The sequence below is a fragment of the Camelus bactrianus genome, chromosome 5 (genome assembly GCF_048773025.1).
Source record: "Camelus bactrianus isolate YW-2024 breed Bactrian camel chromosome 5, ASM4877302v1, whole genome shotgun sequence".
Classification (NCBI taxonomy): Eukaryota; Metazoa; Chordata; class Mammalia; order Artiodactyla; family Camelidae; genus Camelus; species Camelus bactrianus.
The window spans coordinates 98,761,646-98,775,669 of NC_133543.1; the positions used below are offsets into that span (position 1 = coordinate 98,761,646).

Genomic DNA, 14,024 nt, shown 5'->3' on the forward strand with positions numbered 1-14,024 from the left:
GGTTGGGAAGAACCAAACTGATGGGGCATCACTGCGATCCAGGGGGAAGAAAATTTCAGGGAGGAAAAGGAAGTCGTGCTTATTCTCCACTGCCCACAGTGGCACAGAAGGAAGAGGTTGGAGAGGATGCTGGATTTGGCTGCCCCTTCTCTTCATCTCACCTACTACCCCTGTGGGACCCCTGGCTCAAGGCTATCTCTGCAGGTCTGAGTTCTGTCTTTGAAAGGAGGGCAAGTTCCCATCAGGGTGAGTTCACCTATATAGAAAGAGCAAGGGCTGGAGAAGAAAGGACAATGTTACAGAGAAGACATCGTGACAGATCTGCTCTGAAAATGGACCAGGCCTGCCAAAGCCGCCTGGGGGTCACCAGCACAAACTGCGGTGCCAGAGTTCTTTTTTTGGCCCCAAGACATTCTGTGGGGCAAGAGGGTACCTTCTTTCTGCCCCAGGTGGGGACTTGGTCCCAGGAGAGCTGCCCATTTGTGGCCCTTCCCGTGAGACTACAGAAGACTCCCTCCTGCCAGATCAGGGTCATAGCAACCAAGAACAATGCCAGGCAGGCCGAGTGGGCCCTGCGCAGGGGCAGGGGGTCTGGGAGAGCGGCAGAAGCTGCTGGGGCCTGTCCTTCCCGAACTGGGCCACTGATGGGGCCTTTCATCTCCCGCCTTCCTCTCTGGGCCACTCCAGCGTCCGCCTGCCTCTGCCTTTCCCCCCACCCTAACTACCCCCAGTGCGGCAATTACGGCGCTAATTAGGGCGCTTTGATCATCTTTAGAAATGGCCACACTGGGGAGGGACACTGCCAAGCAATTAGGGGCAGAGAGGCTGGGAGCTCAGGCACCTCCTTAGGGGGTGGGACTGCCGAGGACCCTCAGATACCCCCTTCCCTCCTCCCTCCAGGAGTGTCTGCCCCCAGCATAGCTGTAAACTCTTCAGGGAATAGAGACAGATGGGAATCCCGCCCCCCATTTGAGCCCTGGAGACAGGGCCAGCCCCTGCCCACCAGCCTCCCTTTGCCTGGCCCCCAGCCCAACCGTCAGCTCTTCTGGCCTGTCCAGGCCCCTTTGATGGAGCCGCAGAAACAAGGGCTCCTTTGACAGAAGGGGGGCCTCAGAGCCTGGATGATGAGACTTCAAAGGTGAGGGTCAAGCCCACTACCCTGTTCCCTCCCCCAGGCCTGGCCCCCTCCCATGTACCCCCCCAGTCTGTCCTCTATATAGCCCCCCAAGCCCCATTTCCCCTGTGGGCTCCTGGGAGTTAAGGGCCAGGTGAGGGACTGACCAAGGGAAGCGGGTGATTTTGATGTAAGAGAATAGAGTCAGATGATCTGAGGGACAAGAACTCAGTGCCCAGGGGCAGAAAGGCAGTGGGAGACAGGCACCAAAGGATAAGCGCCTGGCGGGTGGACCCCGAGGGGGAAAGAACCCGGGGTCGCTTGCTCCGGCTCCTGGTCACCATGCTGCTGGCTGTGCTGCTGCTGCTGCTGCCCCTCCCAGACCCATGGTCTGCACATGGGCACCCACTGTACATGCGCCTGCCCCCCAGCACCCTGCAAGGTGAGCCCAGGCTGGTCTAAGGGAGCGGCTGAGGTGGGAGGAGCAAAGAGGAAGTGGGTTCTGGGCAGGGGAACATGAGTTTGCCCCCTTCCCCCAAGGCCTCTTCTGCCTACCCTACTGGGAGAAGGATCCCTGGCTGAGACACAGGTGGGAGAGGAAAGGGGAGGACGAGGCTGGAAGGGGAAGGGGAGTGCACTGCAAAAAGGTGTGCTTTCCAGGAGGTTCTGGGGTTAGCAGGGAGGAAGGGGCCCAGGGCAGCATCCCCTTGGTTATCTAGGCCCCAAGGTGGACGACTGGACCATGGTTTCGTTGTGTCAATAAGCCTTGGGTTCTGTGATGTCTGTACCTTTGGAGTGCTGTTTTCCCTTCAAGGTTTTAAGGAAAGGCCCTTTCCACAGATTCCAGCCCAGCTCAGTTGAATTACAGAGATATTTTGGGCTGAGAATCTGGGACCATCTGCTCTGAGTGCTGGGGCCTGGAGCCCTGGGGCTCTCTGTCGCCCCCTCTCCCATTATGTCCCAGTGCTTCTGGAGCCCAACCTGCTTCCCCACTGGGCCTCCCAAAGTGGGGCTCCAGGCTGGGGCAAGGAGGACAAGCCTGGAGCTCTTCCCCAGCAGTGCATGACTTGCTCCCCATGTCCCAGCAGCTCTGTCAGCCCAGGGGACAAAAGTGTTGCAGGCGGCCCAGAGGAGCGCCCAGTGGGCTGTAAATCAGGTGGTGATGGAGATCCAGCACAGACTGCATGAGTGCTGGGGTTGTGCCAACCACACCATCCCATGCCCTGGTGAGCTTGCACTGACTACCCTGGGTCCGTTCTCCTGTCCACCCCTTCCCTTCCCTTTAGACTTGACCCCTTCTTGGGGACAGAGACTGGGTGGGGCTGAAACCAAGACAATGCTCATGAAGGTCTCTCCAAGTGGAAAGGGCACCCCAGGCTTGGACACTGTGTGTGCAAAGGCAGGAGGGCAGGAATAGTCTGGGCTCATTTGGCGAGCAGTGAGTTTATGGCTGCTGAAATAGATCCTGACTGCTAGGGGGCAGGGTCACAGAGGAGGGGTGCAGGGGTCGGGGAGGAGGGAGAAGACTCAGGCCCAGGCTGGGATGGAGGAAGGGTGGGAGGGTGGCCACGAGGCTCAAAGATCTGTTTCTCAGCAGCACCTGGGCGTCCCAGGCCTCAAGCCCCCCTCCTCCAGGATCCACCTGAGGCAGGTGAGGCTAAAAAGGCTCCAGGGGTCAGGGCTGAGAGCAAGGTGGACCCTGGAGGGGTCTCTATGGTGAGGTCGACCAGGATTTGTTCCTCCTGACGCCGCTTGGCCTTTCTAGGGCCGTGTGGCGAGAGGCACCCGGGCACTGTCAACGTGACGCGGGCCCACGGCCGCATTGTGGGGGGAAGCGCGGCGCCGCCTGGGGCCTGGCCCTGGCTGGTGAGGCTGCAACTCGGCGGGCAGCCTCTGTGCGGCGGCGTCCTGGTGGCTGCGTCCTGGGTGCTCACGGCGGCGCACTGCTTCGCGGGGTACGTCCAGCCTCAGGCCCCTGCCCAGCCGAGATCCCCAACACCGGGTCCAACTCTTCCGGGGTCGTCGGAAGGGCGCCAAGCGTGAGGGCCGGTCTCTGCTGCCCCCTAGCGGTGACTGTCCCTTGCCCGCCTCAAGGCGTCCTCGCCTCCCAGCCTCGGATCTCCGATGACTTACAGTCCGAGGATTCGACCCACTCGGGGCCAGCTCTCCCTGTCCCCAGGTGGAGAAGCACCCCGGCGTGCGGACTCGCTGGGTAATGCCCGTGGGCAGGGGGCAGGGTCTCTAAGGGACCTCGCTGCTTCCTTGTCCAGCGTTATCTCCCGCCGCTCGCCCCACAGCGCCCCAAACGAGCTTCTGTGGACGGTGACGCTGGCCGAGGGGCCCCGGGGGGAGCAAGCGGAAGAGGTGCCGGTAAACCGCATCTTGCCCCACCCCAAGGTGAGAGGGCAGCCCCTAGGCCCTCAGAGTTCGGAACAGCACCCCCACCCCACGCCTCGTTGACACTGCGCCGCCACCCCCTCCCCAGTTTGACCCTCGGACCTTTCACAACGACCTGGCCCTGGTGCAGCTGTGGACTCCGGTGAGCCCGGCAGGGGCGGCGCGCCCGGTGTGCCTGCCCCAGGAGCCCCAGGAGCCTCCCGCAGGCACTTCCTGTGCCATCGCGGGATGGGGTGCTCTCTTCGAAGGTACTGGCGGGGCAGGGCCTGGGTAAGCCGCACCTGCGTGTGCATGGGAAGAATGGGGACTGGGGTTATGGAATTTCGGAAGGTCGGGGCGTAAGGATTCTGACCAATGCCCAGCTGCCTTCGCAAAATGCTGCCCATCTCGCATAGGAGGAATCAAGGAGGGCAGCAGGAAGGGGGAAAACCCTTGAAGCAGGACCCCTGCCCTTCAGGCCTGAGCCCCTTCCACTACTTCCCTGTAGACGGGCCCGAGGCTGAGGCGGTAAGGGAGGCCCGTGTGCCCCTGCTCAGCGCAGACACCTGTAGAAGGGCCCTGGGACCGGGGCTGCGCCCCAGCAGCATGCTCTGTGCTGGCTACCTGGCCGGGGGCATCGACTCATGCCAGGTATGAGCCTCGATTGATGGGAGGACTCTGGGTGGGGCGCTCCCCAGGGAAGGAACAGCCGTATTTCCTTCTAGAATCAGGCTGTCACTCAACTTCTCTGAGCCTCTATGTCATTTGCTAAAATGGGTACAAGAATGGTAGCCCCAGTAGAGCTCAGAGCTGCTTTCCCGGCCAGGCCTAAGGCTGTCGTTGGGGTGGAGGGGTGTCAATGCAATGGCCTCTCTCTTGGCTTGGGTCCTCACAGGGTGATTCTGGAGGCCCCCTGACCTGTTCTGAGCCTGGCGCCCGCCCCAGGGAGGTCCTGTACGGAGTCACCTCCTGGGGGGATGGATGCGGGGAGCCAGGGAAGCCCGGGGTCTATACCCGTGTGGCTGTGTTCAAGGACTGGCTTCAGGATCAAATGAGCGGTGAGCGCCCCGTTCCTATTCCCTCCTCCCCACAGTGTCCCGCTAACAGCCCTGAACAAGCCCGTTTCCACCCCACCCTCCCTCAGCCTCCTGAGCCAGGAAAGCCTGTCTCCCTCCAGCGGAGGATTTGGGGGGCTAGGGTCCAAGGCCGGGGGGTGGGGTAAGCTAGCCTGTACTGCCCCCGCAGCGGCCCCCTTCAGCCGCGAGCCCAGCTGCAGGGAGCTTCTGGCTTGGGATCCGTCTGGAGAGCCTCTGGCAGATGCCGCCCCTCCCTGCGCCTTCTACGCCCACTTGTGCCCGGGGCCCGTGGGCGCCTGTACGCGTCTCGCGCAAGAGCAGTGCCTGCAGCGCCGGCGGCGATGTGGTCAGTCCTGTTCCCGGGACTGGGCCGGGGGCCTAAGGGCCTGGCCCACATCTGACTACCACTGGGACCCCTGTCCCGCCTGCAGAGCTGCGCTCGCTGGCGCACACCCTACTGGAGCTGCTGCGGGGCGCCCAGGAGCTGTTCGGCCCGCGCCCGGGGATGCGGCGCCTGGCCCCGTCCGTAGCTCGTCCCGCTCTGTCTCTCCGGGATCCTCCCAGGCACCCGTCCCGCGAGCAGCGGCTGCACCCAGGTACCCCAAGTCCTCGCAGCACAGCCCCGGACCCACCCCGCCGCGGCCGAGGCGTTCCCTTAGCTCTGCGTTTCCGCAGGATCGCGGGCTGCAGGCACTCGGTTCCCGAAGAGGAGATCAGAGCAGCAAGGCGAAGCGGACGGTAATGTCGCCCCCTGCCGGCGATCGCCAGTGGAGCGGGTCAAGGGCTGGCCGAGGCCCTGAGGATTCTCCCAGGGTCTGCGCTGGGAAGCAGTTTCACCCCTTCTGGCAATGGGGAAATCGCTCTCCCTTTTTTTCCCCCAGCAGCAGCGCAGATGATTCTTTAGGGGAACTTGTGACTTTGGGCCATCATCAGTAGCAACAGAGATGCTGGGCCTTGTGTTATTATTTAAACTTTCCAAGTCTTGGCTGCTCCTCAGCTGCCCCATCTAGAGCATAAGTCTGCCCACTGGGAGGTGCCCAGAGGTACTGATGGGAATACCACCCCCATCTCCACGCTTGCGTTTATTCCCGCGGCTTCTCCCCTTCCTGCAGGCTGCCCTGGGCTGGAGCCCCTGCGGCAGAAATTGGCCACCCTCCAGGGCACCCATGCCTGGATCCTGCAGGTCCCCTCAGAGCACCTGGCCATGGACTTTCACGAGGTGGGTAGCCCGCCTTCCCAGACTCCTTCACAGTGGCCTCAGAAGGCTAACCTGGGTCAGCCCTGATGGGTAGTGGCACAGGAGAGGCACCCTCCCCAGCAGGAGGGAGGACCTTCCCCCAGCAGCTTGGGGTGAAGGTGGGATGGGGGTTCTGAGGGGAGGGGGAGGGAAGCTGTGTGAGCTGAGTGCTGGGTGGGTGTGAAGATGTGAGGGAAGGTGTGAGCAGAGGGCTTGTGGGGGTGTCCCAGTGAGCAGGAAGTGTGCAGGATTAGGGGGAAGGGGAAGGAGAAGGGATGGGTTTGAGTGAGAATTTCTGAGGGCCAAGAGAGAGACCAAGAGTATGGTTGTTGGCCCCTGAGCTGCCTCCTCCTTCTACAGGTCCTGGCAGATCTGGGCTCCAAGACACTGACTGGGCTCTTCCGAGCCTGGGTTCGGGCAGGCTTGGGTGGCCGACACGTGGGCTTTGGCGGCCTGGTGGGCCTGGAGCCAGCCACATTGGCTCGAAGCCTTCCCCGGTTGCTGGTGCAGGCCCTGCAGGCCTTCCGCTTGGCAGCCCTGGCGGAGGCAGAGCCTGAAGGACCCCAGATGGGTTCAAGGCAGGGCCGAGGGCTGGGGAGGAAGGAGCATCATCCACTCAGCCCTCGGGTTCCCCCAGCCAGATGGCCGTGAGCCATGTTTCTCCCCTAGGCCCTGGTCAGGACCTGCTGCTCCCAGGTTCAGGAATTATGATGACAAACTGTCACTGCCAGAGTTGGGTGGGGGTCGGGGAGGTGGGAGAAGGGTCCTGGGCCCTACGTGTCTTCCCAGATGTGCCATCAGAAAATTACAGCTGCTTTAATAAACATTATTTATGATCTACAGATACAACTCCAGAGCTTACTTAGCATTGAATTTCTTTCTTTTTTTTTTCCCCAGTGGGAGAGGTAATTAAGTTTGTTTGTTTATTTATTTAATGTGGGTTGAACTCAGGACCTCTTGCATGCTAAGCACACACTCTACCACTGAGCTATACCCTCCCACTGAGAGTTTCCTTAGGATGGACATTGGATCTCTGGGGGTACGGCCCAGCCCCTAGAAGCAGTTGGTGGAGGTCACAAAGACACTGGCTGGGGGCTGCAAAGCCCCCCACCTCAGCATACCTGTCTACCTCCCAAGAAAGGGCAGTGGCGGACCTGCCTATCACCACTTCGCTATCCATGGCTGATCAGTGCTGCCCCCAATGTTCAGCGTTGCACGCAGCCTCAGCCCTCACTGCTAGCTGTAGGGACTCCCAGCCTGGAATCTTTGTCTCATGTCTTTGGGCTCCTGCCCGGCTGGCCAGTCCCTGTCCCCACCCCCTCATCACCTGTCCCAGTTTCTCTTCCCTGCAGCAGAGCCTAGAGGTGTCAGATTGCGTTTCCGGCTGCCTCTTCCCTTTGTACCCTCCCCCCATCCTGCACCTGTCCCCTCTGTCACCCACCCACATTCCCCAGTCCTGCTGATAGGAGGGGCAGACCCAAGACCCAGTCAGAGGAGAAGGATGGAGGGGCCTGTGTTAACACTGGGACTGCTGGCTGCCCTGATGGTGTGTGGTAAGATTGGCCATCACCCCTCCCTGAAGGGTCCCTCAGGTTGCCTACCCGGGTCCCCACAGCATGGTCCCCTCCCACCCACTCCTACCTGATGCTCCCTCTTCCAGCATCAGACCCACCTCCCCACTCTCACTGCAATTTCTCCCTGGAGGGGCCAACCTCCAGGGCCCAGCTCCATCGCCCAGCTGGACCTCAGGGCAGCATCCTTCCTGGGCCCCTGTCCCCAACCCTCCCCAGGCAGCTGGGGCCTGAACGAGGAGGAACGACTGATCCGGCACCTGTTTGAGGAGAAGGGGTACAACAAGGAGCTGAGGCCTGTGGCACAGAAAGAGGAGAGCGTGGAGGTCTCCCTGGCCCTCACCCTCTCCAACCTCATCTCCCTGGTGAGAGGCCCCTCCTGGCTGGGCTAGGGAAGCGCGACAGGGACAGCTTCCTGGAGGCCTGGCTGTCTCCTGGCTTGGGAAGCCCAAGGCCCCAGCCCCACTTCTGGTAGCTCCTCTCCCCTGGAAACACACTCGGGCTGTCTCCATGCCCTGGGCTGCCTGCAGGCCTCAGGCTGATGCCCCTTCCCCTTCCCCTCCAGCTTCAGCTCTTGGGGAGCCCCCATATTGCACCCAAGACACACTTTAGAGGCCATGTGCCCTCCCTGCTCCCTGGTCTGCTCATCCACTCCTGACTGCTGGGGGCAGGCCAACACCATGGTTTCCCCATCACTTGGGTGGCAGCAGGGAGGAGGTGCCTGGTGAATGTGTGCAGGACCCTCGGGACGGTCGTCCTATTTGATTACAGAAAGAAGTTGAAGAGACCCTCACCACTAACGTGTGGATTGAGCACGTAAGGAGAACACCCCACTTAGAGCCGAAGGGTGAGGGTGCAGGGCCCAGGTTCCCTTCTGCTGGCTTCTGCTTGGGGATCCCCAGCCTGTGTCAGACACTGTTCTCCAGGAGGGACTGACTTGCCTATAGAGAAACCCTAGGCCCGGCTGCCCTTCCCACCAGCTAGTGCAGCCATAAGCCCAGATTGATTAGGCTTGTAGATTAGGATTCTTCATCTAGGAGAAAATTGTCACAGTGTCTTGATTTTACAGAAGACACTGTCTACCACCTACCAGAAGCTCATAATACAGATGTAAGTCTTCTATGTCCACAGTGAAAACAGTGCTTCCAAGTTGTACAGTGTACAACCTACACAGTTGTACACGACAGACCTGAGTCCTCACTCTGTGCCCACCTCCCCCAAACCTCTTCTGTCACAGCCCCAGACCCCACAGTCTTCCCTCAGGGAAGTAGGGGGAGTGGGGGGAGCCTGGACAACAGCAGAGCCCGCTGCCAACATTCCTTCTGGGCTTCCAGGGCTGGACAGACAGCCGGCTGGAGTGGAATGCTGAAAAATTTGGGAACATCAGCGTCCTGCGCCTGCCCCCTGACATGGTGTGGCTCCCAGAAATTGTGCTGGAGAACAAGTTGAGCCGCCGCCCTCCCTGGCCTCCCCTCCATCACTATGTCTCCCTTCCTTAAGTGTCTTGAGCCTCCCCCTCAGCCTCAAGAGTCTGACTGCCCTCCCTCCTCTGCCGCCCCCAACCCTGCCAGTTCCGAGCTGGCTAGCGCTCACTGCGACCTCTGTCCCTGTCCCCAGCAATGACGGCTCCTTCCAGATTTCCTACTCCTGCAACGTGCTCATCTACTCCTCCGGCTACGTGTACTGGCTGCCACCCGCCATCTTCCACTCTTCTTGTCCCATCTCCGTCACCTACTTCCCTTTCGACTGGCAGAACTGCTCCCTCAAGTTCAGGTGCACCCACTTCTCCAGCCACCCCTCACCCCAGGGCACCCTGCCAGGGCCTTACGGAGGTGAATTAAGCACCCTCAGGCGGAGACCTCTGCTCTGTCCTGATTAGAGCTCCCCATCCCTGCAGTGGCCCCTGCCACCGTGAACCTCCTGCACTAGCTTGCCCTGCTCAGTGGCCCAGTCAGTGGCTGAGGACCACTCTCTGTCCACTGCCCTCCCCAGTTCACTCAAGTACACGGCCAAGGAGATCACCCTGAGCCTGAAGCAGGATGAAGAGGACGGCCACCGCTACCCCATGGAGTGGATCATCATCGACCCCGAGGGCTTCACAGGTCCTGGGAACAGCAGCTGTGGGTGGGCAGGCCCTTCAGATACAGTCACACCAACACCCCTGTCCCCCGGAGATGCATGTTATGCTTTGGGTACATACACCTGGGACATAGACACACAGGTAAACAGACCTTCCGGGTCTGGGCAGGGTCCCTGGGGATGCATGTGGCCAACAGATGAGGGGGTGGTTAGTCTTCCTGTCCCCAGAGAGCCCAGGGGATGGTGGGGGCTTTGGCTGCCATCCTGATGGTGTGTTTGTTGCCCCTTCCCAAAGACCCCCATCCCCTTTCTGGGACTAAGCCCAGTCTTCTATGGGGCCCCACTGCTTGCCTCTCTCTGTCAGAGGAGACCCACATCACCAGGACGGGAGTTCCTACGCTCACTGCCTTGTTATCCCCAAGACTCCTTTGAATCACATATGCCCTCAGCTTCTATTTTTCCCAAGGAGAAAACAAAAGAGTCAGCCCTCGAGGAAAACATCCCCTCTGTAGATTGAAACTTCCTTTCCAACCCCCCGGGAAAGACACCCACAAACAGACCAAGAACCCTCCTCTGTGCCTCCCCCCCTCCCCTTAGGGCCCCGCAGACAGGCCTCGCTGCGCCTCTGGGCCCTCTCACTACCCCCAGCCTCTCGTCCTGCCCTGAGGCCCCCACCTTGGTCCCCTTGCCCAGCCTGACCCCAACGCGTCCATATGCCACCCTCAGAGAACGGGGAGTGGGAAATAGTGCACCGGCCGGCCAGGATCAACGTGGACCCCAGTGCCCCGCTGGACAGTCCCAGCCGCCAGGACGTCACCTTCTACCTCATCATCCGCCGCAAGCCCCTCTTCTACGTCATCAACATCCTGGTGCCCTGTGTGCTCATCTCCTTCATGATCAACCTAGTCTTCTACCTGCCGGCTGACTGTGAGCCTTAGAGCCCTCCCCTCCCCGAGGCACCTGTGCATCGCCGCCCCTGCTTTGCCCCTCACTTCCTCCTGGGAGCCACTTGGAGATCACTGCTCCTGGAGCTCCCTGCTCAGGATCCAGGCATGAGGGACATGTGGCCTGTCAGTGGGAGGGCTCTGTGCCCATGTCTGATATTCCCCACGTGAACAGGATCCCTGGGGGTTCCATCCCTCTTGGACCCCACTTCTGCCTCTCAGGATGGGCTTTCCAAGGACACTAGGGAGAACCACTGCAGTGTTCCTCTGTCAGGGCAGAGGTCGGGTCTTTGTGGTCACCACTGTGTGGCTGTGGGCCTGGCTGTTGAGCCAATGGGTGGATAACAGGGTCTCTAGGAAGCCAGGGCATGGGGCGTGCACTCTATACTCACCTGGTTCTAGAAAGGCACATGTCATTTGTAGTCACTTGGCTCCAGAATACTTACTATGAGCAGGGCACAGTGAGTTCCAGAGACAGATGTGACCCAGCCCCTGACCCTGGCAGACAGAATAGAAAGTACAGGACTAGGAGTGCCGCCTGGCAGCAGTGGGATGGGAACTGGAGCCAGGCTGGGAGGCGCATTGCAGACAGAGAAGGGGTGCTGGGGCCGGGCGTAGGGAGTGCTGGGCTGGGGTCTTTGAAGGAAGTGCTGCGAGTAGGACTGTTTGTTACCTGGGTGCCATGAGGATGCCCTGGGGCTTTCTGTGTGGAGGAGGGACACATGCAGATCTGTGATTCAGGAGGGCTGGGTGACAGGGGATTGGCTAACAATGGTAGCGGGTGTTCCTTGAGCTCTAACCCCATGCCAGGCAGAGTCTGAGTGTTTAGTGCATGTTCTCTCACCTTGTTCTCACAACATGTAACAGTTGAGAAAACTGAGGCACAGAGAGGTTAGGCTTTTTGCCCAAGGTCACTCAGCAGTAAGTGGCAGAGTGGGATTTGAGACCAGGATGGTAATCAGGGCACCATGAATAGCATTGTTAATAGTAGTGCAGGGGCCACAGTGGGACCCTCCCGGCTCGGGGCCAGAGGTCACAGCTAAGTCCGGGCTCTCCAGGTGGCGAGAAGACATCAATGGCCATCTCTGTGCTCCTGGCCCAGTCTGTCTTCCTGCTGCTCATCTCCAAGCGGCTGCCAGCCACATCCAAGGCCATCCCCCTCATTGGCAAGTGAGTGACTTACCCCGCCCAGCTTGCCCCGCCACTCTTCACTGCACAGAGCCCCGGGCAGGGGCTCCAGGCTGTGCGTGTGCCCACAGGTTCCTGCTCTTTGGCATGGTTCTGGTGACGATGGTCGTGGTGATCTGTGTCATCGTGCTCAACATCCACTTCCGCACACCCAGCACCCACGTGCTGTCTGAGGGGGTCAAGAAGGTGAGGGCTCTCAGTAGCCAAAAGCTGGGGACTGTCCACGTGCCCCTCTGCAGGGGAAGCCATGGCTACACCCACACGAGGAGCGCAACTCAGTGGCAAAAGCCCCACCGCAGGGACCCTGGGCGGAATGTTACCTAAAGAACACAGGCTTCCTGTGAGAGATTTCCTTTCTATGAAGTTCAAGGACAAGCAGAACCAATCTTTAGTGATAGGAATCGGGATGGTGGTTCCCTCTGGGGTGGGTAGGAATTAATGGGGTCACAAGGCATGAGGGAACACTTCTGAGCTGAAGGTCGATATCTTACCTGAGAGGTGTGTACGCGGCTGAACACATCTGTGAAATTGAACCTAGCTACATGCTTAAGATTTGTTGATTCTAATGTGAGTTTGTTACACCTCAATTCAAAGGAAGGTGAGAACTGTGGGGGCGGGATGCCCAGGATGGGGACTGTCCTTGCCTCTCAGCCTCTGCAGCCACCTGGTTCTTCTGGGACAGCTGAAGTAGTTTAGCAATTTTTCCATCTTAGCTCAGCATTTGGGGTATTTTTCTTACTTCTTTGTTTTTCATATATAATTCATTTTCAACAAATGAGTTCTCTATGCTGTGAGTAATGAGGGAGTGTCCATCAGTAGGGCATCAGGGGAATAATGACCAGCGTCAGACTTGGGAGCATTTTGTGGCAGCCAGGAACAGAGTCACAGATGTTTGGATGTGTGAAGGTGACCCATGTTTGTAAAATGTGACCCCTGACCTGCCACAGCTCTTCCTGGAGACCCTGCCGGAGGTCCTGCACATGTCCCGCCCCGTGGAGGATGGGCCCAGTCCCAGGGCCCTGGTCCGAAGGAGTAGTTCCCTGGGCTACATCTCTAAGGCAGAGGAATACTTCTCGCTCAAGTCTCGAAGTGATCTCATGTTTGAGAAGCAGTCAGAGCGACATGGGCTGGCCCGGCGCCTCACCACCGCACGTGGGTCCCTAACAGCTTAGAGTTTGGCTGATCTATGGAAGGTGGGATGAGGGTAGCCCTCATGCCCACCTCTGGTCTGATGTCCACAGGCCGGCCCCCAGCAGGCTCTGAGCAGGCCCAGCAGGAGCTCTTCAGTGAGCTGAAGCCAGCTGTGGATGGGGCCAATTTTATCGTCAATCACATGAGGGACCAGAACAATTACAACGAGGTGAGTAGCAACAGGGTTGCCGTGTACAGGTGTTCAAGTAGTGCACTGATCAAGCATATCCTATCTTAAGGGGGCACAGTTCTCCTCAGAGATACCTACCAACGTAGATGAAGGCGCTCACAGTGGGTACAGATTCTAGGCCCCTCAGGGAGGGGGAGCCCCTGCCTAGAACCCCATAGCAGCACACGGGGCCAGACACACGCTCAGGTATACACATAGGCACACTGCTCCCTGCTGTTGGCGCCACACTCTGGACCTCCCTTAGGGTCCCTTCTTTCTCCCAGCTGCCAATCATTTTCTGTCCCTGCTCAACTCCAAGCTGTTAGTCCAGACAAAACCAGACAGTTAAAAGGCAGCATTTTATGGTTGTTCAATATTATACAGCTTTAAAAAAATTCTTTCTTGAGAAAGGGGCACCTTTTTCCAGTTCGTATATAAGTTAGGGGTAGCACTGAGTGGCTGGGAGGGAGGCTGTGGCCCTGCTCTCGATCTCCTGGACAGACAAAGACCAGCCCTGCCTGTGGCTGGAAGGGGACCTGGGTCCTTGCTGGGGACATGCCAGCACATCCCATCTGCTGCAAGCCTGAGGCAGCCCCCACAGATACGCTAAGGCCGTGCCTCTGTCACCTGGGCCCCAGCTTGGGGCATGAGTCTGTGGCTTGAAGGCCCGCCCTACTCCACTGTCTCTGTCACCCTTCCCCCAGGAAAAGGACTGCTGGAACCGAGTGGCCCGCACAGTGGACCGACTCTGCCTGTTTGTGGTGACACCCATCATGGTGGTGGGCACAGCCTGGATCTTCCTTCAGGGCGCCTACAATCAGCCTCCACCTCAGCCTTTCCCTGGGGACCCTTTCTCCTACCGCGAGCAGGACAAGCGCTTCATCTAGAGTGGGCCTGTCCTGCCCCACCTGGCGCAGCAGCCAGGACAGCTCCATGGCGGGGAAAGGGTGGGGGTGGGCCTGAAAGGGATGGGCCTGCAGGGGGTGGGGGTGGGGCAGGTAGCTGTGTGGACAGGGGGGTCTGAGAGACAAGCTCTTCCTGGGGAGGCCAACTCCCGGCCATGAGACTTGAGTCCAGTT

General features: G+C 59.6%; 2 protein-coding genes across 4 annotated transcripts; both read left to right on the forward strand.

The window, feature by feature from the left end:
* Positions 1-1,381: 1,381 nt before the first annotated feature.
* Positions 1,382-6,469, forward strand: PRSS56 (serine protease 56). The gene is made up of 13 exons (XM_074364498.1): positions 1,382-1,556; positions 2,203-2,313; positions 2,712-2,765; positions 2,880-3,069; positions 3,412-3,511; positions 3,600-3,759; positions 3,999-4,141; positions 4,386-4,548; positions 4,736-4,912; positions 4,998-5,162; positions 5,242-5,304; positions 5,679-5,785; positions 6,164-6,469. Exons 1-13 carry the CDS (start codon positions 1,457-1,459, stop codon positions 6,452-6,454), a joined length of 1,824 nt encoding a protein of 607 aa, XP_074220599.1. The 5' UTR covers positions 1,382-1,456; the 3' UTR covers positions 6,455-6,469.
* A 607-nt stretch (positions 6,470-7,076) lies between these two features.
* On the forward strand, positions 7,077-13,879 carry CHRND (cholinergic receptor nicotinic delta subunit). Of its 3 annotated transcripts, none has more exons than XM_045511613.2 (12): positions 7,077-7,356; positions 7,558-7,739; positions 8,146-8,190; positions 8,709-8,818; positions 8,992-9,147; positions 9,367-9,476; positions 10,180-10,380; positions 11,456-11,567; positions 11,657-11,771; positions 12,533-12,737; positions 12,827-12,945; positions 13,650-13,879. In XM_045511613.2, the coding sequence occupies exons 1-12, from the start codon at positions 7,077-7,079 to the stop codon at positions 13,830-13,832; spliced, it is 1,818 nt and encodes a 605-aa protein (XP_045367569.1). In that variant the 3' UTR covers positions 13,833-13,879. The 3 variants fall into 3 exon arrangements, with proteins under 3 accessions (XP_045367569.1, XP_010946490.2, XP_074220598.1); XM_010948188.3 differs by having other exon boundaries at positions 7,594-7,739; XM_074364497.1 differs by lacking the exon at positions 7,077-7,356 and having other exon boundaries at positions 7,649-7,739; positions 8,709-8,786.
* The last annotated feature ends 145 nt before the right edge of the window (positions 13,880-14,024 follow it).